This window comes from Anser anser (genome assembly GCF_964211835.1).
Source record: "Anser anser genome assembly, chromosome: 1".
Lineage (NCBI taxonomy): Eukaryota > Metazoa > Chordata > Aves > Anseriformes > Anatidae > Anser > Anser anser.
Window position 1 is genome coordinate 45,215,802 of NC_139720.1, and position 22,712 is coordinate 45,238,513.

The window sequence follows — 22,712 nt, forward strand, 5'->3', positions numbered from 1 at the left end:
CGGGCTAAGCCTGGGAGGGTCGTGTCGTGGCCCTGAACCGGCAGCGGTCGGTGAAAGAGCAGAAGCAGCGATCTCTCGGGAGAGACAGAGGCCGCCGAGCCACATTTTTTTTTCCAGCAGCCCTAATGTGTGCGCGGGGCGGGGGGAGGGAGGAGAGGGACCCGCGCAAGGGAGCGGTGGGGAAGAGAAGGAGGCGCGGGCGGCGGGGCCGTGCTGCTCCCGTCCCCAGCATCCGCGTCTGCCGGCCTTGCCAGGCTGCACGCCTCCCACGCCGCTACTCGTGGGGGCGGCTCCCGCATTTCTCCTTGGGCAGCACGGCAGCCGGCGCGTAAAAGCTCCGGAGGGCCGGCCCGCCCGCGGAGATGAGCGGAGCGCTCAAGCACGGGGCTGGCTGCGGCGGGCGGGGGCAGCGGCAGGCGCTGCCGGCTCCCGGGGGGCGGGGCAGGCGGGCGGGCTTCCCGGCCCCGAAGCGCGGGCTTTTCGAGCGCGCGCCTCGGCCAATGGCAGCCGGCCTCCCGCGGGCGTCCAATGGGCGGGGGCCCTCGGCTATAAATACCGCCGCCGCCGCGCTCTCGCCACTGCTCGGTGCCGGAGGCTCAGAGAGGGCGGCGGTGAGTGACGGGCGATGGCGCGCACGAAGCAGACGGCGCGTAAGTCGACGGGCGGGAAGGCGCCCCGCAAGCAGCTGGCCACCAAGGCGGCCCGCAAGAGCGCGCCGGCCACGGGCGGCGTGAAGAAGCCGCACCGCTACCGGCCCGGCACGGTGGCGCTGCGCGAGATCCGGCGCTACCAGAAGTCGACGGAGCTGCTGATCCGCAAGCTGCCCTTCCAGCGGCTGGTGCGCGAGATCGCGCAGGACTTCAAGACCGACCTGCGCTTCCAGAGCTCGGCCGTGATGGCGCTGCAGGAGGCGAGCGAGGCCTACCTGGTGGGGCTCTTCGAGGACACCAACCTGTGCGCCATCCACGCCAAGCGCGTCACCATCATGCCCAAGGACATCCAGCTCGCCCGCCGCATCCGCGGGGAGCGCGCCTGAGGCTCCTGCCCAGCCCTTCCCCCCTCTTCTGCTCCGGCAGAGGAGGCTGCACTCAGACCCAAAGGCTCTTTTAAGAGCCACTCCATTCTCAAAAAAGGCTGTTATTACTTACGTTTAACGGGGACGTTATATTAAGTTCTAAATTTCCTGAAAACTCATGAAAAGCTAATTTTTTCACTGAGATTAATTATAGTACACATCCTGGACAATGGAGGCCTACATACCGAAATCTTTCCAAAATCAGACATAAACTAGCTTTATTCTATAGATTATTGTGTGTGATTTGTAGAAAAAAACAGATGTGATAGTTACTATCACATCTACTAATACTAACTACTCTATGAACATGGTAATTAGCAGAACCATTACACTGTGCCTGAGGCTCCTGCCCCACCACCACCAAACCCAAAGGCTCTTTAAGAGCAACTCCAGGCACAATAAAAAGCTGTTGACACAGGGGCTGATGACGGCGGGGGGGGGGTGGGGGGCAGGAGCCTCAGGCACAGTGTAATGGTTTTGCTAATTACCATGTTCTTAGAGCAGTTACTATCACATCTAGTAACATCACATCTATTTGTTCTAGAAATCCCACAATAACCTAGAGCTAGTTTATGCCCGATTATAACTGATTTTAGAAAGCTTTTGGTATGCAAGCTTCTATTATCCATAATATGTACTATAATCAATCCCACTGAGGAAATCAGTTTTTCATGCATTTAGAGCGATTTTACATTTAATATAACGTCCCCGTTAAACGTAAGTAATAACAGCCTTTTTTGAGAATGGAGTGGCTCTTAAAAGAGCCTTTGGGTCTGAGTGCAGCCTCCTCTGCCGGAGCAGAAGAGGGGGGAAGGGCTGGGCAGGAGCCTCAGGCGCGCTCCCCGCGGATGCGGCGGGCGAGCTGGATGTCCTTGGGCATGATGGTGACGCGCTTGGCGTGGATGGCGCACAGGTTGGTGTCCTCGAAGAGCCCCACCAGGTAGGCCTCGCTCGCCTCCTGCAGCGCCATCACGGCCGAGCTCTGGAAGCGCAGGTCGGTCTTGAAGTCCTGCGCGATCTCGCGCACCAGCCGCTGGAAGGGCAGCTTGCGGATCAGCAGCTCCGTCGACTTCTGGTAGCGCCGGATCTCGCGCAGCGCCACCGTGCCGGGCCGGTAGCGGTGCGGCTTCTTCACGCCGCCCGTGGCCGGCGCGCTCTTGCGGGCCGCCTTGGTGGCCAGCTGCTTGCGGGGCGCCTTCCCGCCCGTCGACTTACGCGCCGTCTGCTTCGTGCGCGCCATCGCCCGCCAGGCACCGAGCCGCCGCTGCCGAGGGGAGCCGTGCGACGGGAGCGCTGCGGCTCCGCGGCCGCTCTTATAGCGTGCCCCGCTCCTCGATTGGCTGGCAGGAATGCTCCGGTCCCATTGGGTGCTTTCAAATTCAAAAAGCCCGCCTCGGAAGCGCGCCTCTTCGCCAACCGGCCGGCGGCGCCTGCCCTCCCCCTCCTCGGGCTCGCCGCTGCTGCTTTCAGCTGCGTCTGTTGCTTGCGGAAGGAGATCGCCGCGTTGTATCTCCAAAATGGAGACCTGTAGCGGTCTGCGGGAAAGGAGTTGTTGCGCTTTCTCAAGGGCATGGGAGATTCACGTTCCTTTTCTTTCAATTCACTTGGAACCGAGCTCTGAACATGAAGCGTGCTGCAGATTTTCCCTTGTAACAGATCCTTTCTCACGAAGAGAACTTAATCCTTGGCTGGTATAAATTAACACCGCATCGTGTGTGCTAGATGCCTTCCAACCGATATAAACTGTAATTGAAGATGCTCTAATCCAAGGAATGAGGTTCTGAACACACAGAATTTTTTTAGCATAGAGATTACTATGAAGCTTGCTATAAAAATCACGCTTATTTCTGTGCTACGTTCCCCAGCCGGGAGAGATCCTGAAACAGGGAGGGGTTTTCGGGTGGAATGAAGAGCAGTGATGAAAACTGGATGCACGGAATTGCTCAGGCATTGCCTTGAAAGAAGAGACTTTACAAGTTTTAAGACACTGGACATACAGAGCGTTTGGGGATAATTTCTCAAAAATACGTTCGGACACCTGGGGTCATTCCAGTATTTGCAAGTTTATGAGGTGTTCAGGGGACGAGCAGCTGTGGGCATATGTCCCCTCCCCCTCCTCCAGCACCCCTCTGCCCCCGGCACACTTCCATTTGCTGTAAGGCAGCGCAGGGAGCAGGGTGATTTAAATATAAATAGCTGCCTACATCCAGTCTTTGTTTACTCAGCGTTTGAAAACAACTGCCCTGCACAGGAGGCCTCTGCTAGGCAGCGCAGACCTGCTCCCAGGCTAGTTCAACAGCCTGGAGCAGTAAGTTCAGGGGGCTTCCCTTTGATATTCGATGTATTTTTCAGAAAATAAGCCAATCCTAACCTTAAGATTTCCGTTACACTGATGAAAGGGAAATCAATTACACTATATATTCTCTTGTCCACTTCAGAATTAACTTGCTTATTATGAAAATAACCAATAATTGGGTCCTTAAGAATGCTTTCGCTTAAGGCTCCTTAGCAAATAAATTATGAATTAAAATAGCAAGTTTGAACAAAACGTAGATACATGGTACTTTCTTTTACTACCTCTAAAGCAACACAGCTCTTCTCGGAAATAGGTGGGCGGCTCTTAAAAGAGCCTTTGGGGTGTGTCGAGAGGGTCCGAGAGCTGCCTGCGCGCTTTAGCCGCCGAAGCCGTAGAGGGTGCGCCCCTGGCGCTTGAGGGCGTAGACCACGTCCATGGCCGTGACCGTCTTGCGCTTGGCGTGCTCGGTGTAGGTGACGGCGTCGCGGATCACGTTCTCCAGGAACACCTTGAGCACGCCGCGCGTCTCCTCGTAGATGAGCCCCGAGATGCGCTTGACGCCGCCGCGCCGCGCCAGGCGCCGGATGGCCGGCTTGGTGATGCCCTGGATGTTGTCGCGCAGCACCTTGCGGTGCCGCTTGGCGCCCCCCTTGCCGAGCCCCTTCCCGCCCTTGCCTCTGCCGGACATGGCGCTGCCGCTGCTGCCTGAGCCGAGCTGTGAGCGGTCCGCTGCCGCGCCGCGCCCTTTATAGCGCGGGGTCCGACCTGGTTGGGGACTGCGCAGGCAAGGGGCGGGGTTCCCGCCTTTTTTGCTTTCTATTCTCTCTCACTGACTGAGGTTTGTTTAAGTTACTTGGAACTATTAATTTATTCCTGTTGTTCGTTTATTGGTTTCTTTTGTTTATATTTACAGATTGATGAACTTTTCTTCAAAAGTTTTAATGTTTTCATATCTTGCCAGACTGGCTTTGTACTTTGGAGGATTTTTCACAATATTTGTGCTGACAAATTTTCTAATATTGCTTTTGCCTTTTGGTTTCCAGCTCTCGTTTCTAAAAAGGCGACTGTAATACTCTTTCCCCATTTTTACATAAGTAAGTTTGAGTCTATATACACACATTAACCAGAAGACAGAATTGAATCTTTTTATTTATTTATTTATACTTATATTAGGTGATCACCTTTATTTATTTTGCTTATTTGCACTTACTAATTAGAGCACTTTTTTCTTATCTTTTATCATGTTTCCATTATTACTACTAAGTTGAATTTCTTCTTCTTTTTTTCTTTTTTTTTATCTAACATGCATTACCGCAGGAAAGCAGTATACTAAAAAACAGGGGAATTATCTTTGTTTTTCCTGTCTTCCTGTGTCACCACCCCTCACTGAAACCTTCTAATCAACTGCTACACTACACCTAGTAGAAGCATTCACAGTTTTTCTCTAAGGTGTACCAACTGTGCTTGCTGTTCCAGAGGTACCAAGTAATGTTAGATATATTGGTATAATCTAAATTCCTGTAGATTTGCTGTGGTCTTATTAATACCCTCTTTCTCTACTTGGGAGGACTTAACAGGCAATGTAAGTACAATACTGGGACTTTAAAAAATATTTAAAAAAATAAAAATGTATATATGTATTCATTATCATGATTGCAAGTATTATACTTGCTTCAGTTCCTGTCAAGACACAAAACACTAAACAAGCTTGGGCATTTTCTGCTGTTACTAACCTAAAGGAAGATTCCAGTACCGTGTAAGGTTTTTGTTTGTTTGATAGGTCATACTGTCTTTATTTCATTTAGTAGTGCCTTGCTAGCAACAGAAGACATTTCAGAAGGCTTTCACTTCTGCTCCCCAACATCAGCCAATACTTAGTAGTGACAGTGCTCTTGCAAGAGCATTTAACATTTTTTTAATGTTTTGTACAAATGCATACTAAGGAAAGATTCACAGCAAGACAGAATCAAGACCGATTTAATTCTGTGAGACAGAAGCAAATGACTCTGGTGTGCTGGCAACACTTGCTATCTATGCATGTTATAGGTACTCTGGATTTTTTGGTTTCCATTTGTAAGATTTTGACTGCCACACTTATATTCTGTTTGTGTTGTGTTTTTTTTTTTGGTTTTTTTTTTTTCACCCTCTAGTTATCTAATGTAGTTTTTCATATGTGTTTCGCACTATTTGATAAGGCTGGAGGGTTTTATGTATGCATTGATAACTTCAGAGTAAGTAATTAGAATACACAGTTTTTAATTTAATCCTGACCTTAAAAATAAAATTAATATCATTAGTGAAATGGAAAAATCATTTCAAGCATCAACTCTTAGATCAATATTAGGAAAAGGAAAAAAAGTTAGACTTCCTATGGTATGAACACATACAAATAAACTTCTAGAAAAGTGTCTATAGTTTTCAAACTAGTAGCTGTGAATGTGTAGTCCCAAAGCTGGAAAACAATCAAACAAGGAAACCTTGAAGAAAATAGGGAGGCCTGTAGCTCATGACAAAGCTCAGGACAAAGGGTAGGGCCAGGACCAGTTATCCAGGCTCTGTTAAGATAGAAAGTGGGACCAGGAGGAGAATCTCTTTTTGTTCATGTTCTGTTTACAACATTGGATTTGTTAAACTGGAAACACTCTGTCGGGCCTTACAGGGAGAATCCAACAGAAATGTGTCAGTTGTTATAAGGTATTATGATTTCTCATAACCCTAACTGGGTGGATATGCAAGCCCTGTTAAATACATTGTTGACTGTAGAAGAAAAGAGAATAGTTGTAGAAAAAGCTCAGGCAGAAACAAAGAACTTGTACCTGAGAGAGGATGTAGAAGAACTATTACCTGTTACAAAAGATCCTAAGTGGGACCCAAATACTAGCAGGGGTCAGCGATTAATAGAACAATATCGGCAATTAATCCTATATGATCGACAAAGTCTACAAGGTTTATAACAACTGGGATATAACAACTTCCTTACAGCAAGGAAGGGGCTGGAGCCTCTGATAAACAATTTCTTATCTTATGGACTAATCCATGAATGCCAATCTAGCTTCAACACCCCAATACTGCTGGAAAAAATAAATAAATAAATAAATAAAAGGGCAGTGAATACAGATTTGTGCAAGATTTGCGAGCTATAAACAAAATAACCAAAGACATCCACCCTGTAGTTCAAAACCCATATACCCTTCTAACAACACTATCTGAAAAAGATTTTTATTTCACAATATTGGATCTTAAAGATGGCTTCTTTTGTATACGCCTGGAGCCTGATAGCCAGACTACATTTGCTTTTGAATGGGAAAATCCCACAACAGGAAAAATGACTCAAATACGCTGGACAGTACTAACACAAGAATTCAAGAATAGCCCCACATTATTTGGGACCACCTTAGGGGCAGATTTAAATAATTGGCAAAGCAAGAATGAAGGAACACACTTTGGTGCTGATGCCATGGTAGATAGTCTGAAACTCTTTTCAATTTGGACCAAAAATTCAAATTATAGCAAACCAAAAAATGTCCTGTATGCTGTGCTAACAACCCCAAGATTCAGCCAAAACAATCACCAGTCAAGAAAAAGAATGAAGTCTGGGGTGCAAATGCTGGGAGAAAACAAGGACACCTTGAAGAAGATGGGGAGACCTGCAGCTTGTGTAGTCTTTCTACAGGTTACGAGGCTTCGGAGGCCCAGGTAGGACTGTTTGTGCTAGAATTACAAAAACACACTTTGTAGGGTGTTTCTCACACACAATGACATAACACCTCTCAGGACTGAAGTTCATGGTCAGACTAGCATGCCTCTGGAGTAGTGAATCTCCTTGTAAGGAGAAGGCTTCCACGGGCCTTGTCCCCATCGCACCATACACCAGCTGCAGGCTAGCTGAAATATAGAGGTACCTCTTTCCCCTGTCACTACACTATATAATAGCCTAGTGGGTAGTATTGGTGATAGGAGGACGGTTGGACTAGATGATCTTGTAGGTCATTTCCAACATTGTGTTTGTATGATTCTATGATTCTACAGTCTTAGGAGACGTCCACTTGTGATTGCAGCCTGGCAATTGCCCCAGGCTACCTAGGCATGGGCTGGTGCTGGCAGGTTAACTGAATAGCTGGTGTAGCTGAATACCTCTATGAAGAAAGGCTGGAGGAGCTCCTCGACCAGTACTGGGGAGTTGGGAAGATATTAGCGTACCTAGTTCCTCACATGAAGCTGTCTTAGGAAACAGCAGAGAAGGGACCGGACAATAAGTTGAGACTGGGGACAGGTACAACCTTACCCATCCATGTTGTCCTCCCTGGGCTCGGGGCTTCTTCCAGGAAGAAAACAAAGGATTGAGCCCAGTCAGATCTCACCAACAGTTGCTTCAAGTGGTTTTCCAGGAGCAGGATGGTCGATGGAGGTCAAAGCTCTGGAGCACACCATGCATATCTGTTCCTATATTCAGGTGAGGGGCAGCCAACCACCTGCTCAACAACTCTGCTGATACTTAACTGCTTCTCTCAAATTCTTACTTTGTTTTCTAAATTGGCGTTTGAAGCAGCACAGGTCTCCTGATATATTGACCATTGTTTAAACTAGAGAAAACTTTCATTAATACATTGTAAGCATGAAGTTTCCTACATAGCAGAGACTTAATTTTTTTCCCTTGCCTGGGATCCTGCAGAGCTGCACTGGGCAGTAAGTTTTCTTGCTGAACTCTGCCAACTCCCATGCAGTTGTAAATATTTAAAAGCAGCTAAAGTACTGTTCAATCCTAGCAGTCATTCTGGGGCATAGTTTTCCAAGAAATGAATCTACTGTAGGCATGCCTGTAGAAATGTCTTGAATTTTGTCTTGGGCTGTCTGTTTTTGGAGGAAGCCAAGTCTGTAAAATGGTGGTATGCATCGTGTCAGTGTCTCCAGACAATACTGCTGTGCTTTTGTCGTTGTCTCTTTAATATTTTGGTTGGAAACCCAGATGTGGGTGGTGGGTGGTTTTTTGTGTTTTTTTGCCTTTTTTTTTTTTTTTTGAAACCCCAGCTGCTTACAGAATGTTATTTATTCTTTGGCTCTGGACACAGCAAAAGGCTTCCCTTTAAGCACCGTGTCACCCAGTACTTGGGAAAGATGACCCTAAGCCACAGGTCCTTTGCAGGAGGGCTCAAGCCAGTCATTTCCCAGACCATGCTGATGCAAGTATCTGTTCTGCTTTGCGTTTTTTTTGACAAACTGCATGAAAATTACCTTGGCACAATCTTCAAGTTTATTAAAGTCCCTTGGAACCAAATATCTTACTTTTGTCTCTCTACCCTCCACCTAACTTAGCGTCTACCACACAAGCTATGGGAACATTCTGTCTTGTCATCCAGGTTATTACTGAAAACACCAAATTATACCAAGTATTAAGCCCTGGGAATTTCTTCTGCTTTATGAGTGTCCACAGACATTGAGTTGTTAACTGCAGTGCTTTGACCCCATGCTACAGCCAATTTTCAAACATCTAATGGCCTGCTGATCCTGCCCATACTCCCTCAGATCCCAAATGAAAATGCTGTGGAAGATTGTTCCAAAAATGTTACTAATTGCAAAGTGTAGTGCACTCTTCCCTTGCACACACAGATTTTCTCTGCTGTATAATTCTGTGCTAATCACCAATATCTAGACATCAGGATTTATTTGTTGCCCTCCACCCATTATCAACAGTTAATTGTACCCCTTTTATTTCTGACAGTTGCTCAGTGTCAATGATTCTTGGACACTTCACAGTCCTCCCAAGCTACATTTTCCAGTGTGTCACTCTACTCTGTATTAGAAATTATTTCCGTTCATCTAACTTGCTGCAGCAAATAACATTGTCTTGTACTTCCCACAATGTACACTCAGCAAAGATAATGCCCCTCCTCTTAATATTTTAGGTGTGCAAGAAGGAATTTCAGGTTTTCAGCCTTCTCTTTGAGACAGGCACCTGCAATTGTGTGTGCCTTTGTATAAGAGAATACTTCTTAGACTTCTGATAGTTACTGTTGCTTTCTTTTGTGTTTTTTATTATTTTTTTTTCCTTATTTTCCATTTCTTATTCCCTGATGTTCTGTACTAAAAGCTAGGCATAAAACACACAATGAGACTATACCAGTCCTGACTACAACGGAAGATCTTCTTCATCTGTGATGCAGATACAATCACTGTATACTCACTACACATATAATCATGTATTTTATCCTTAATACCTAATAAAATAGTTGGTTCATTGTCAAGTTACAAGTACATAACTTCAGGTTATAGGTATAACCTAAAGATACAGATCTACTCAAGTACTAGTCAACTACTATTGCCCAATATTTATAAAACTGATATATTTTTTTCCAAGTGAATTTCACATTTGGGAAGACAGTGTCTCCAATTTATAAGAATTTTTTCACTTCATAACCTGTACCACATCATTCTAGCATTTTTTAGCTTGTTGACACCCATAACACCTCTAGTTGTGCACTGTAGACTATAATTCAAATCAATAATAAAATTATACCATGCCTAGGATAGACCCTTGCAGGAGTCTTTTTGACACAACATTTTAATTTCATAAATGACAATCCTAAGTATTCAAATATAAATTTGTACCCACTGCATGTACATGTTTGTTTTGTATTAGACAAAGTTGTCCTGATTAGTAGTTTCACTTATAATATTTTTTGTGCTTACAAAAACTTCCAAAATTGGGTAAAATTGAAATGGAGGGAAAATCTGTAATGTATTAGGCAGTGATTGAGAAATATTCCATTCTCTACTGAGAATCTTTCTAAAGTTAATTTTGGAGCAGAGCAGGTTTATATCTTCCTCGAATTTGGCTGACCTGGTAACTAGTACAACTCGATGTCAAAGAGTTATTCCTATCCCAAGGTATGTAGCCTTGCAGCTTAGCTCTTGCCCATGCTCTTTAGGGATCGTAAGAGTAAGAGTGGTCAACTAGGTAAGGAACAGAACTGAGTATTATCACAGGTGAGCTTCCTATTTCCTTTCACTCAGCATGAAAGGTTAAAACTACCTTTGATATCTTAGGAAATGGCACCTAAGAACATGCACAACCTCACTGCCATTGAAAGGGTAAGATTTAGATTTTCTATATTGATGACCTAGTTTCAATTTACATCTCTGACACTGAAATTAGTATTTGCAATGTGACTCACACACAAACACACAAAAAGGCACTGTTTTGTGCATTTGGGAAAATAGCATCAGGCATAGTCTCAGCTACTTTTTTTTTTTTTTTCCCCCTTTCCAGGCACTTAATGAGAGCTATGGATAGGGTTACATCTCCACACTTTTGTAGATAGGCCCCTAGTATTTTTTCTTGCCTTTATTTACCTGCTTCATCTTTTTCTTCTACTGAAAACAAAACAAAGTATTAATAGTAATTTTCAGTCTCAGTGAAGGGAAGGTAGAAATAAAACGTGGTTACGTTTCCACATTTCTGTTCCACAGGCTTTCAAAAGTCAGAAAGGACATATTGATGACTTACTGTTGTTTTCCAGGCAGACAAGGAGATTTGGGGCTTTGTTCATGAAAAGATACAACCTTGTTTTATTTTCTGTTTAGCAAATATTCAGCAATGATAGCAGATAGGGGAGTCACCTCTCCCTAGACTGGCTTTGTTGATTTTCTTTTGTCTACTCACATGAAAGATAGAGGTGCTGAGTAGGAGAAAAAAAGGACCTGCACTAGACCCCTCTTAGATATTCCAATCACCTTATTTTTTCTGAGTTATTGCCTTTCTTGTACCAACCTTTTGATCAACTGTGGATGTGGGGCTCTTGTTTTGTTTTGATTTGTATTGTTATCTAATGTGGCAGTTTGCTGAGACTCCAGCTAAGCTTAACAAAACCTACAGCCATGGACAACATGACCACAAAGCCAAACCAGAGCAGTAGCTACTTTTATCTCACAACCAGAAGTTAAAAGTGGCAGGAGTATAATTCAGCATTAATCTGCATATAAATTTCACAGCTTAACCTGAATAAGTGCTGTTTGCAAACTAATACTGGGGGAGGTGATCATTTCCCTCCACTCGGCACTGGTGAGACTTGTCTGGAGAGCTGCATCTGGTTCTGGGCTCCCTGGTGCAACAGAGACATGAACATAACTGGAGTGAGAACATTTGTGAATAGTCACAAATATGAGAAAGAGATAGGAGGAGCATTTGTCATACAAGGAGAGGCTGAAAGAGCTGACTGCTCAGCATGGAGGAGAGATGTTTCAGGGAGATTTTACCCATGTGTAGATACCCGATGTGGAAGTAAAGGAGACAGAAACAAACTCTTCTCAGGCTGCTCAGTGGCAGGATGGGAGGCAATTGGTACAAACTGAAATGCAAGATATTCTACTTAAACAGTAAAAAGATTTATTTATTTATTTATTTATTTATTTATTTTACTATGAAGGTGGTCAAATGTTGGACCAGGCTGCCCAGAGAAGTTATAGTGTCTTCCTGCTCCAGCTGACCATGCTTTGACCTTGGGGTTTGGACTAGATAATCTTCAGAGACACTTTCCAAACTTCGTCTGAACTGTCATTCCACAATCACTGTGGTCTTACAAATCATTGTTGTTATCCTCAAGTGCATCACTGACAGCAATCCTGCTTTGCTGAACCTAAGCAAAGATGAAAACTTCTACTATGGAGATAGCCAGATTCTCCTATGATGGAGAGATTGTGGTAGGAACATTACCTTCATATTCTGACTTTTAAGAACTCAGCCAGATGATGGTCCTCAAAGTTATTTTCCTTTCTGCGTATGAGTTCGCTTTCTTAGAATTTCTTTGTCTTACTTTGAGTGTAGCAGTGGCCAGAATTGTTCCTGAACTCAAGGATTAAAAAATATTGTGGCAATGTACATATGTTGAAGAAAGAAAGCGGCAGTGGCTATCCTACCACTCCACAGCTGCAAAAGAACTTTTTTATATTCACTTTCTTAGAGATGGCTCACAGTGTTTTTCCAAGTGTCTGGACTGGAACATTGACCAAAGGGTCAATTTTTTCTTGTATATCTTTAGAACTGTATTTCTTGGCTTATACCAAATGGAAATTATTTTTTCATAACCTTCTAAGCTGTTATATCAATTCAAGTAGTAAACTAGAAGGCAAGATACTTTTATTAGGACCCATGATGCCCTAACATCCAATGACATACTTTTGTTAGCTTTATTGAGATATATGTAAAGGACTGGTCACTTTATTATTGATAGCTCTTTAACATCTTAACTCTTCCTTAGTATATAAATTTTGCAATTGCTGAAATAGCATGTCAAGAAATTTGCAGAAGCTTGACTAATGTCTCTTGATCTTTTTATGTTTGTTTTTATTATTAATTTTGGGTGCTCACACAAATGTGTGCAAAAACATCCTTTGTCAACAGAATGGGATACTTAAATTAAAAGATTATTATTTCTCTTTGTCTTCACCATGCTAAGAACAGTAAATACCATTAGTGTAGCCTTTTAGCTATATTTGGCTAATCGTCTTATCCAGATTGCTTCCCTGTAGTCTGTAAATCCAATCTGTCTCTATCTGTTTAATGTCTAACTAATCTGCTTTTCCTCCAATTGGAGCCTCTGTCCTCATAAGGGAAAAAACAAACAAACAAACAAACAAAACTTTCTTTGTTATACAGTTGTAGGAATGACTTCTTATATAGGAATTATTTTTGTTTTGAAGATCCTTACGTTGGACCTCTCTGCATTGGCATTTTGTAGTACCTTCTGTAATCTACATTAATACCTCTACTAATACCTCTACTAGTAGGCAAGGAAGGAAGTCAGCATACATTGCATGATTATGGATGGAATTTAAGTTCTGTTTTCAGGGAGTAAGTCTATGTGATGTAAGGAGACAAAAGAGGTTGGTTAGAGGTGTTGAGCAGGAGAAAAACAAAACCTGCATTTGAACAGGATGCTTGGAAGGGAGAAAGAGAAAAAGCAGAATTTTCAATCTTTGCTGTTTGGTTGAAATTTGGTATAAAATGAGTAACATTTAAATACCTGTTTCTTCACATGGAAACTGTAAAAAAATCATCATCATCAATCATCATCATCAATCACTACCATCAATCATTATCATCATTATCTCACTCAAAAACTTCTGTTTCAAGTAATATTGCTTGGCAGTAAGAAATTTTTCTATGAGTTTGAAAAATTGTTTTCTCTTCCATACCCATTGATTTGCTAAGTTAAGTGCTGAGATGATTATTTTCTTTATCTTTTTCTCTCATCTGTAAAACACCTGGGTCAATAACCATGCTATTTGTGAAGTAGATTTTGATTAGTCTCTAAAAACTGAGAATTGCTATTTTGGTTCAGTGTCGCATTTAACAACTATATCCAGAAAAGCTTGTCAGCTCCAGTAAACTTGTCAGAGCTGCCGACAAATTGGTTTTATCCGATTAACTGAAAATTTTCACATCTACATTCAGGGGAGGGAAAGAAAATTTTAAAAAACAACTCACTTTTTCACACCACCTAAATCTCTAGAGGCCTACCCTTTAAAACTTCAGTAGAAGTAGTTGGTAAGACCAAGAAAATTGTCGGCTCTCAGAAGTAGGCCAGGGATAAGGCTTTGGGCGGAACAGGGCAGGTTTGATGGTTGAGGAGCAGGATAAATTATAAAGGATGTTGACACTTAATGCTGGAGGCCAACTGCCAAGAGTTCACGTGTCTCAAAAAAACAGGGAGCAGCAAAGAACTTGAGAAGTGCAACTCCAAATAGTCAGCACCAGGAGGAGAGAAATAATTTTAAAAAATTAACCCGGACCCACCTAGAACTAAAACCGGGAGAAATCCAAAATTCTGCTCCTTGCAATCCCCAAACCGGGAGCTTCTCCACCATCTTCCCTTACCAAAGCCGAGGCGATCTTGTTCCTTGAGGTCTTGGCTCGGGGCAGGCGCTGCCATCCCGACCCGCCGGCATCCTGCGTGGAGGGAGCCCGGCCAGAGCCGCTCCTTAGGGAGCAAACCCCGGAGCTGCCCTACCGCCTCTCTCCGCCTCCTGTCTCCATCCCTAACCTACAGCCCATTTAAGGGGAGAGGGAGGACGTTGTCTTCTGGTGCTTTGAGGACACATTTGCAAAGAGCGAGCTTGGAGGGAAGCGTGCTCCAAGATGCGGAGGTGAGGGATGGAGCTGGAGCAAGACCCGTGCCTGGGGCTGCCCAGCCCCAGCTGCTCCCAGCGTCCTGGCCAGTTTGCGTGTACCAAGCCTGACTTGTAGAGATCTAGCCCTAAATCGTCCGAGCTACATATTAAGGTACATTAAGCATCCTCCAGCCTTGTTCCCAGAAGTGTGCATTACATTAAGCAGATCCGAATACCTGACAACCCTGGCTCTGCCTTCTGTGTCACTTACAGCCTGATTCAGCTGCATGGACATCTTCATCCCACCAATCTGGAAAATTATCACAGTGCCTTCATCTTACTACTCGCAACGACCTTTTTGCCTCCATGAAACTTTTTCCTATTATTCATTTAGATTACCAGCCTGAGATCCCAAAAGCTGTGTTTTCTGTGGATTTGCTCTGGTTGCTTCTCTGGGAACGAAGTCACGTTCACAAGAAAATAGTGGCAGATTTCACAGCCCAATTCAGGGTGCCATTCAGTCTGGCTTTTACAGTAAGGTACTGAAAAGCCTAATTTTCCCCTTTCTCTGCGTTTACCTCCCTCTCCTCACTTTCAATGTATTTATTAGCTGGCATAGATGCAGACACGGCAATTAAATACAGAACTAAATCAGAATATGACAAGTGAAGATGACAGTTCATTGCTTTCACTCTAGCTACTCTAATGTATCTCATTTCTCCCTGACGTTGTAATATACCTCATTTCAACCAAAACTACACACTGTTCAGAAAAATTTAATGTTATCTTCAACATTTGATCAATAAAACTAAATATCAGGGCCTTTTCTAGCATTTTACTTGACTTTTAGAGTCTCAAATTCATAACTGCTGGAAGAAATGCTTCTCTTCTGAAATAGCGCACTAACGTTTTGCATGGCTTGTATTTACAAAGTATGGGGCAAAACATTAGGTTTGGTCTTAATTTGATCTTTTCAGTGAAGGAGTCTTCTGACTAAATCCAAAAACACTGACAACAATCCGTAGTGCTCCTTAAAAATCATAAATAGTTAAAAAAAATATTTTCTGCTGTCACTTTGTGAGATTTAATAATTAAATGAAAATAAAAGCTGATTCTTATTTATGGGGATTATCAGGAAAACATTTAACTATTATGAGGATTTGTAAGAAAACTTAAATTGACGATTGTTTGCCTTTAAAGAAGAGAGTGTCAGGTTTTCTGAATACTGTGGAAAAAAAAAAGAGTCTATATGCAAACATTTGTAAGTAAAATATAGTCTAATTCATTCTGCTCACAGAGGCCAGATTTCCATTTTATTGTATTTATTTGGGGATAAGCGAGGCTTCAGCTTGCTCCATTAATGTTTAAGAAGTGTGTGATACTTATTTGTGTATCTATACCTGTTTGACTTTTTTACCCTGCAAATCTGTTTACTTCTGCAAGTTTTAAAGAATAGTAGTATACAGGATGGTAAATGAGACGTTAAGCTATGCGTTTATCCGGAATTTATGTGTATTAACAAGACATTAACAGCTTCGTTTTTATAAACACAAACTGTTTTCTGCCCCAATTAAAAAAATTAAAAAAAAATAAAAAAAGAAAAATCCTGCCATTCATTTACAGCACACCACAAAAGACATCGAGCCATGACAAGTTCCAGACACTTCTAAGTAGTATATATATTCGTCTGAAGGTCTCTTATCTTCCTCAAACATGAAAATCTGTGGAAATACAGTATCCTTAATAGTTTAAGATGTGGTTAAGGGAGCCGATTCTTTATCCATATTCAAAGCTCAGCCATGAAATTGTGTTACTTCCTTCTCTTTGAAATCAATTTATGACAAAACTATTGAAGCTGCCCCCTCGGTACCTGTCCTAATCTGGAGAAAAGCCCCTAAAGAACACCCCAGCATTACGGGGGAGGTTTTTTAACTAGGGGTTTTATTTTAATTTAGAAGGAAAAACAAAAGTTCGCCTTCCCCGGGGTCTCCCTAGCTGCAGGACGGGAGGTTAAACGCATCTTTTTTCTCTCATCGTGGGTGTCTACAGCGAGAAACTCCCCCGAATGAAACCTCACACTCTTCTCTTTACTCCCCGAAGAAACGGGGGTGGTTTGGCAGCAGGCATTTTTCAAAAAATATGAATTTATAACTCCGAAGAAACACAGACTCGGAGGACGAAAAGCTCTTCCTGGCTAACAGTTAGGCGGGCTCTGCAAAGCACCAATCACAGATCACCGCTTCGCTATAAATTCAGGCATCGGGGTTACTGTAGCCCAATTACTTTCTTTTGATTAGGAAGAAGTCTCGGCAGCGATGTCGGAGACCGCTCCCGCCGCCGCGCCCGCTGTCGCGGCCCCCGCCGCCAAGGCCGCCGGCAAGAAGCCGAAGAAGGCGGCGGGCGGCTCCAAGGCGCGCAAGCCCGCGGGCCCCAGCGTCACCGAGCTGATCACCAAGGCCGTGGCCGCCTCCAAGGAGCGCAAGGGGCTCTCCCTCGCCGCGCTCAAGAAGGCGCTGGCCGCCGGCGGCTACGACGTGGAGAAGAACAACAGCCGCATCAAGCTGGGGCTCAAGAGCCTCGTCGGCAAGGGCACCCTGGTGCAGACCAAGGGCACCGGCGCCTCCGGCTCCTTCCGCCTCAGCAAGAAGCCCGGCGAGGTGAAGGAGAAGGCGCCCAAGAAGCGGGCGGCCGCGGCCAAGCCCAAGAAGCCGGCGGCCAAGAAGCCCGCCAGCGCCGCCAAGAAGCCCAAGAAGCCGGCGGTGAAGAAGAGCCCCAAGAAAGCCAAGAAGCCGGCGGCTGCTGCCACCAAGAAGGCTGCCAAGAGCCCCAAGAAGGCGACCAAGGCTGCCAAGCCCAAAAAGGCAGCGGCAGCAAAGAGCCCGGCCAAAGCAAAGGCAGTTAAACCCAAAGCTGCCAAGGCCAAGGCGGCCAAGCCGAAAGCAGCCAAGGCGAAGAAGGCGGCGCCCAAAAAGTGAAGTATTGAAGTGGAAATACTTAAAACCAACGGCTCTTTTAAGAGCCACCCACTACTGTCCGAAAAAGGGCTGAAACACTCGGGCATCGTGCTCCGCGCCCGCAGCGGTGCTGACCACACGCCGTTATCCGTGCGGGACGGAGCGTTCGGCTGTGGGAAGGACGGGACGCCGAGCTTCCGGCCGTGGAGACTTGGGAAAAATAAAGTTTGCGATCCCTTGGAAAAATCTTTCTGCAGGCTGGCTTTTTTGAGCACCGCAAGGGGGTGCCTTTGTTAAAGGGACCGGTTAGGGCGGGTGTCGCTGTGGGGCGCGCAGGTTTCTTTCGGTGCTTTAACCAGCACAGCGCGGTTCCTAACAGCAGCTCCTGCCGCACCTTTTAGGGACCGTAGCCGTCGGCACGGCTCCCCCGCGTCCTTGGCAATGACCTTTCCGCTCGGCAGCGCCGTCGGCGGGGCGCCTCCTAATTTCTGCCTGACCTCACAGCACCGCTTCTAGAGCGGGAGCTGCCGGGCCGGGAGGCTGGCAGCGCTGCCGCCTGTCCTCCCCGCAGCCCGGGCGCAGGGGCTCTGCCGGGAGCTGTCCGAGCCGCGCCGGGGGACCTGGAGCCGCAGCCCGGGCAGAGCGGCGCGGGGCTCCCCGCGGCTGCGGAGGCTCAGCCTCGGGCCTCTTCTGATTGGCTGAGGGGGGGAGCCGCGGCCGCTGATTGGTCGTCTGGGAGAATTCGAAAAGCCCGCGCTGCTGCGGGCAGGCGGGGCGCGGCCGGCACCAGCTCCGAGAGTTTGTTCCCGGTCCATGCGTCCCCGGAAACCTCATCCTCCGAAAGCCTCCGTCCCGCCTCAGGTCTGTACTCTTTTCTTGGTCTTCAGGCTTAATTGCTGTCTCTCAAAAAGAAAGAAAATAAATAACCCTGGAGAACTCCTAAGACTAACACACACAAAAAAAAAGGCTTTTTTTAAAATATCATTCGTCTTTTTTTTTTTTCCCAAGTGGATGTGTTAATGAAGCTCTTAAGTGTTAATTTCTATTTGTAATCAACTGGTGTGCTGCATCAAGTGAAAGTCATTTAATGGTACTACTTGCATTTATTGGAACGAGATTTATTCTGAAGTGATTGTCAACACATCTTAAACTGCTTAAAGGTATTGACCAATAATTCCAGAGACTAATCTTTTCATGTAGTGCAAACATTTATAATTGGATTTAAGAAACCAGTATTTTTTCATCTTCATGTCTTGTTATTTTTCAAGCCGATTAAACACTGAAACACGCTACTGTGTTAAAGCTCTTTCAGGGAAAACGTGGGTGGCTCTTAAAAGAGCCTTTGGGTTAAAAACAGGATCCGCGGCGCTCTACTTGGAGCTGGTGTACTTGGTGACCGCCTTGGTGCCCTCGGAGACGGCGTGCTTGGCCAGCTCGCCGGGCAGCAGGAGCCGCACGGCCGTCTGGATCTCCCGCGAGGTGATGGTCGAGCGCTTGTTGTAGTGCGCCAGGCGCGACGCCTCGCCGGCGATGCGCTCGAAGATGTCGTTGACGAAGGAGTTCATGATGCCCATGGCCTTGGACGAGATGCCCGTGTCGGGGTGCACCTGCTTCAGCACCTTGTACACGTAGATGGAGTAGCTCTCCTTGCGGGCTCTCTTTCTCTTCTTGTCGCCCTTCTTCTGCGTCTTGGTGACGGCTTTCTTGGAGCCCTTCTTGGGCGCGGGCGCAGACTTGGCCGGCTCAGGCATTTTGACAGCGCTTTCCTCTCCTACGGAACAGGAACAGCAGCTAAGATGGCTGCGGCGCCCCGCATTTATAGGGCTGTTATGCAAACACAGCGGCTCTGACTCGTGCCACGCGATTGGACCCTGTTGCGCCTCCGTTCCTTTGTGTCTATTGGCGGCGGCGCGATCCGGTCTCGCATTGGCTCCCCTCGCCGTGCCCGGTTCCAGCCAATCACCGGGGCTGATCCCGCCCAGGGAAGGGATAAAAGGCAAGGGCGCAGGTGCTGGGGAGGCTGTCTCGGCGTTCTCTTGGTAGCGGGGTTGGTGCTTGGTTCTGTGCGCTAACAGCAGAGCGATGTCTGGCCGCGGGAAGCAGGGCGGTAAAGTCAGGGCTAAGGCCAAGTCGCGCTCGTCGCGGGCCGGGCTGCAGTTCCCCGTGGGCCGCGTGCACCGGCTGCTGCGGAAAGGTAACTATGCCGAGCGGGTCGGGGCTGGAGCGCCCGTCTACATGGCGGCCGTGCTGGAGTACCTGACGGCCGAGATCCTGGAGCTGGCGGGCAACGCGGCCCGCGACAACAAGAAGACGCGCATCATCCCCCGCCACCTGCAGCTGGCCATCCGCAACGACGAGGAGCTCAACAAGCTGCTGGGCAAGGTCACCATCGCGCAGGGCGGGGTGCTGCCCAACATCCAGGCCGTGCTGCTGCCCAAGAAGACTGAAAGCCATAAGGCTAAGAGCAAATAAGCTCAGCCAACGAAGCTGCTTAGATTTTTTGAAAGCATAATATATAACCCAAAGGCTCTTTTCAGAGCCACCCACGCAGTCATAAAAGAGTTGGGTTGCTTCTTTGTGATAGTGCTTTTGGTTTCTAGTTTCTTCTATGCTACCTTTGTTTTCATCGAGTTAAATCTATGCTCTGTAACAGTGTCTCAATTTTAGGTTCCTACATAAGATGTCAGATACTTAACTATAACTCATCCTTTTCAACAAAGAAAAGCTGAATATATTTGCAGTTTTGTACTAGATGCTTTTTTTCTTGTACTTGTTTTACTCAATCTGTTCAACATTATTGACCCTCTAAATTGCATGTTACGGTCTTATGCTGTGAAATTAAGGGGGGTGAGAGGTAGCTAAAAGGTGGGGAAAACACTATGGTACATTATAAGAAAATAGGTGAATGACCTGACTCCATGTAACTATATCTAACAATGAGGAAAGATTTCCTTAGCAGGCCCTTGGCCTATTTAAAAAAAAAAAAAAAGTTTAACTGTGGCTGTACTTTGTTATTTAGGTATTGAATTTGGAATGCCTTAGGGGATATAGCTTATTTTGATCTGGACCCTTAAAGAGTCAGACTTGGGCAGTAAATCACCAACTATAGAATCTTTTCATTCAGAAGAAACCGGCAGTGATATGTTCCTGTTTTAAGCAGGATTTTCAGACGTGAAAGTCTTTTTAAATTACATCAGTTAACAGTGGGCAGCATTACTTGAGTAAATCCTATACTTTTCTGGCACCAATGTCACCCAAGAACACAGTGCGAAAGCGCTTTGGATTCTCTGATGTGGATTATTAGAAAGACTGCTGGATTCCTCTTGTGAAGGTGTTCCCAGAAGCTGCCCGTGACTGCAGTGAGGCCATAGCTCTCACCTGTGCAGCGGGTCTGTCCCCTCCATCCCCTGAGGAGGAGGAGCAGAGCTCTAGAGGAAGAAAAATACCACCTATAGCAAGGCAAACACCCCCCAGCTGTAGCAGAGATGGTCTTTAGGTAGGGCTCTCATATCTGAAGTGGGATATTGGGGATAATTTGTGGAGAGAGACAGAATGGAGGAGAGATACCTGGGGCAGAAAAGTGCTCTGACATGGTAGCAGTATCTGTGCTTAATGGTTCTGTTCTGCAATGCTATAAAAAATGTGTTCTAACATGCACATTTCTTTTATATTGAGTCTCTAGAACAGAGAGTTCTTTGTGTGTCTGTGTGTTTTGAGGATTGCGATAGCTGGATTAAAGCATTGCAATGCCATAAAAAGCCCAGGGGTTGGAGGCATCTGTACCCAGGTGTGGGATCAGATCATAAACGAGGTCCTGGACATGGCAATCAGTTGGAACCATGGGAGAGGGCCCCTGCCCTTTGCTGCATGCAGGGGTAAGTCCACTATGGCTCACAGAATTTTTCTTTTTGTCTGACCAGCAATTCACCATTTTTCTCTACAGTCTCATTCTAAGCACTACCTATTTCTCTCAATGCTCTCCTCAAATCTGTAATTTTACCCTCTGTAATACTTATGTCCACTTCGAAGCATTCCCTATTTTTGTTCTTAGCTACTAGTGGTTGTACCAGTTGTGATTCCTGTGCTGCCACCACACTGAGGCTCCAAAGCTACGTGTCCTATAAGTTAGATAATTCTGAGGTAAAATGAGTTATGTGATAAGAGTTCTGGCCAGCCTTCAGTAATTAAAGACCAGTGGCTTTCAGGCAAATTATGCTGGATGAAAAAAAAAAAAAAAAACACTCCCCCGAACAATGTAGGTTAACTAGATTCATCAGTAACTCAGTAATGCCTGTCTATATATTAAGCCTTAGAATTGCATAGGTTAAAAACAAAATTAAAGATTTGTGCATATTTTTTCACCTTTATTTTCAACATTAAGAATAAAGGCATGCTAAAAAAAAAAAAATCCCACATCTCTTTAATTTGCATTATTCCAGGTGTAATAGATATAGACACAGATATAAATTGCCACTTAAGCTTTCAAGAAAATCAAGGGTAACTTTGAAGTCATATATAATTCACTCATGTGATTATTTTTTTTTTTTTACTTATGATGATGTTTGATCCATGTAACACTTACTTTCCCCAAGCCACAATGAAAGCAACTTTATTAGAAACTTTACTGAGCAACATCTTTTTTTCTTTCTGCCTCAGGTGTTTTTTGTATAAGAAAAGCTGCTGGTCCATGACAGAGCTGGCAATATCACTAACAGAAACACTTGGGAAACACCTGTCTGTGGCCACTACAGGCAAGGCAGCTACCCAGGAAGTATGATATCGAAGTATTTTAAATATGCTCCACACCTTGGGGAAAGGGGGTTGCGGTAATCAATCTGTAAGCTACTGGTCTCAGCCTCTGCACCACTGTTCTGCCAGAACACTTTGGAAGGTGATTTTTCTGGTGTTTCGGTGCTTATAATGCTAGAGGAGAAAGTGATACAAGGATATTCACCCCGCACTAGGAGTTATGAAGAAATTATAACTCTAAAAGAAGAAAATATTTCCTGTAATTCCTTTAGGATTTGTTAAGTATTCAGGTGGTGGTTTTAAATGTTTTGACACTCCACGGCTTCAGGAAACATGTCTAGACACAGAACTTCAGGTATAAAGAACAAAGCAGACACCATGCAGCCAAATGGTAATTGTTGGTAGCAGCTTGGCAGGTCCACCACGGGCATGCCTTCCAGGTGCTGTGTGAATAACTTGAGTTCTTTCTGTTCAGTCACGAGGTGACAAAATGAAAGCTGCTTTTACCAATTCAGGTTGTATACATTTGATA

The 22,712-nt window shown here is 45.2% G+C and overlaps 6 protein-coding genes across 6 annotated transcripts; 3 read left to right on the plus strand and 3 right to left on the minus strand.

The window, feature by feature from the left end:
* Window positions 1-573: 573 nt before the first annotated feature.
* Window positions 574-1,118, plus strand: LOC310892911 (histone H3.2). The gene has a single exon (XM_083821179.1). It carries the CDS (start codon window positions 626-628, stop codon window positions 1,034-1,036), a length of 411 nt encoding a protein of 136 aa, XP_083677305.1. The 5' UTR covers window positions 574-625; the 3' UTR covers window positions 1,037-1,118.
* Window positions 1,119-1,822: 704 nt separating this feature from the next.
* LOC310892912 (histone H3.2) lies at window positions 1,823-2,348 on the minus strand. The gene has a single exon (XM_083821180.1). It carries the CDS (start codon window positions 2,313-2,315, stop codon window positions 1,905-1,907), a length of 411 nt encoding a protein of 136 aa, XP_083677306.1. The 5' UTR covers window positions 2,316-2,348; the 3' UTR covers window positions 1,823-1,904.
* Window positions 2,349-2,916: 568 nt separating this feature from the next.
* On the minus strand, window positions 2,917-4,102 carry LOC310892917 (histone H4). The gene has a single exon (XM_083821185.1). The coding sequence runs from the start codon at window positions 4,057-4,059 to the stop codon at window positions 3,748-3,750; it is 312 nt and encodes a 103-aa protein (XP_083677311.1). The 5' UTR covers window positions 4,060-4,102; the 3' UTR covers window positions 2,917-3,747.
* A 12,652-nt stretch (window positions 4,103-16,754) lies between these two features.
* Window positions 16,755-17,500, plus strand: LOC310892248 (histone H1.01-like). Its single transcript, XM_083819718.1, has one exon. The coding sequence runs from the start codon at window positions 16,793-16,795 to the stop codon at window positions 17,450-17,452; it is 660 nt and encodes a 219-aa protein (XP_083675844.1). The 5' UTR covers window positions 16,755-16,792; the 3' UTR covers window positions 17,453-17,500.
* Window positions 17,501-18,754: 1,254 nt separating this feature from the next.
* Window positions 18,755-19,225, minus strand: LOC310892250 (histone H2B 7-like). Its single transcript, XM_083819720.1, has one exon. It carries the CDS (start codon window positions 19,180-19,182, stop codon window positions 18,802-18,804), a length of 381 nt encoding a protein of 126 aa, XP_083675846.1. The 5' UTR covers window positions 19,183-19,225; the 3' UTR covers window positions 18,755-18,801.
* A 208-nt stretch (window positions 19,226-19,433) lies between these two features.
* Window positions 19,434-21,189, plus strand: LOC310892249 (histone H2A.J). The gene has a single exon (XM_083819719.1). It carries the CDS (start codon window positions 19,514-19,516, stop codon window positions 19,901-19,903), a length of 390 nt encoding a protein of 129 aa, XP_083675845.1. The 5' UTR covers window positions 19,434-19,513; the 3' UTR covers window positions 19,904-21,189.
* The last annotated feature ends 1,523 nt before the right edge of the window (window positions 21,190-22,712 follow it).

Excerpts from the sequence above, each read along its gene's own strand:
- LOC310892911 (XM_083821179.1), top strand. The coding sequence starts at position 626 with ATGGCGCGCACGAAGCAGACGGCGCGTAAGTCGACGGGCGGGAAGGCG.
- LOC310892912 (XM_083821180.1), bottom strand. The coding sequence starts at position 2,315 with ATGGCGCGCACGAAGCAGACGGCGCGTAAGTCGACGGGCGGGAAGGCG.
- LOC310892917 (XM_083821185.1), bottom strand. The coding sequence starts at position 4,059 with ATGTCCGGCAGAGGCAAGGGCGGGAAGGGGCTCGGCAAGGGGGGCGCC.
- LOC310892248 (XM_083819718.1), top strand. The coding sequence starts at position 16,793 with ATGTCGGAGACCGCTCCCGCCGCCGCGCCCGCTGTCGCGGCCCCCGCC.
- LOC310892250 (XM_083819720.1), bottom strand. The coding sequence starts at position 19,182 with ATGCCTGAGCCGGCCAAGTCTGCGCCCGCGCCCAAGAAGGGCTCCAAG.
- LOC310892249 (XM_083819719.1), top strand. The coding sequence starts at position 19,514 with ATGTCTGGCCGCGGGAAGCAGGGCGGTAAAGTCAGGGCTAAGGCCAAG.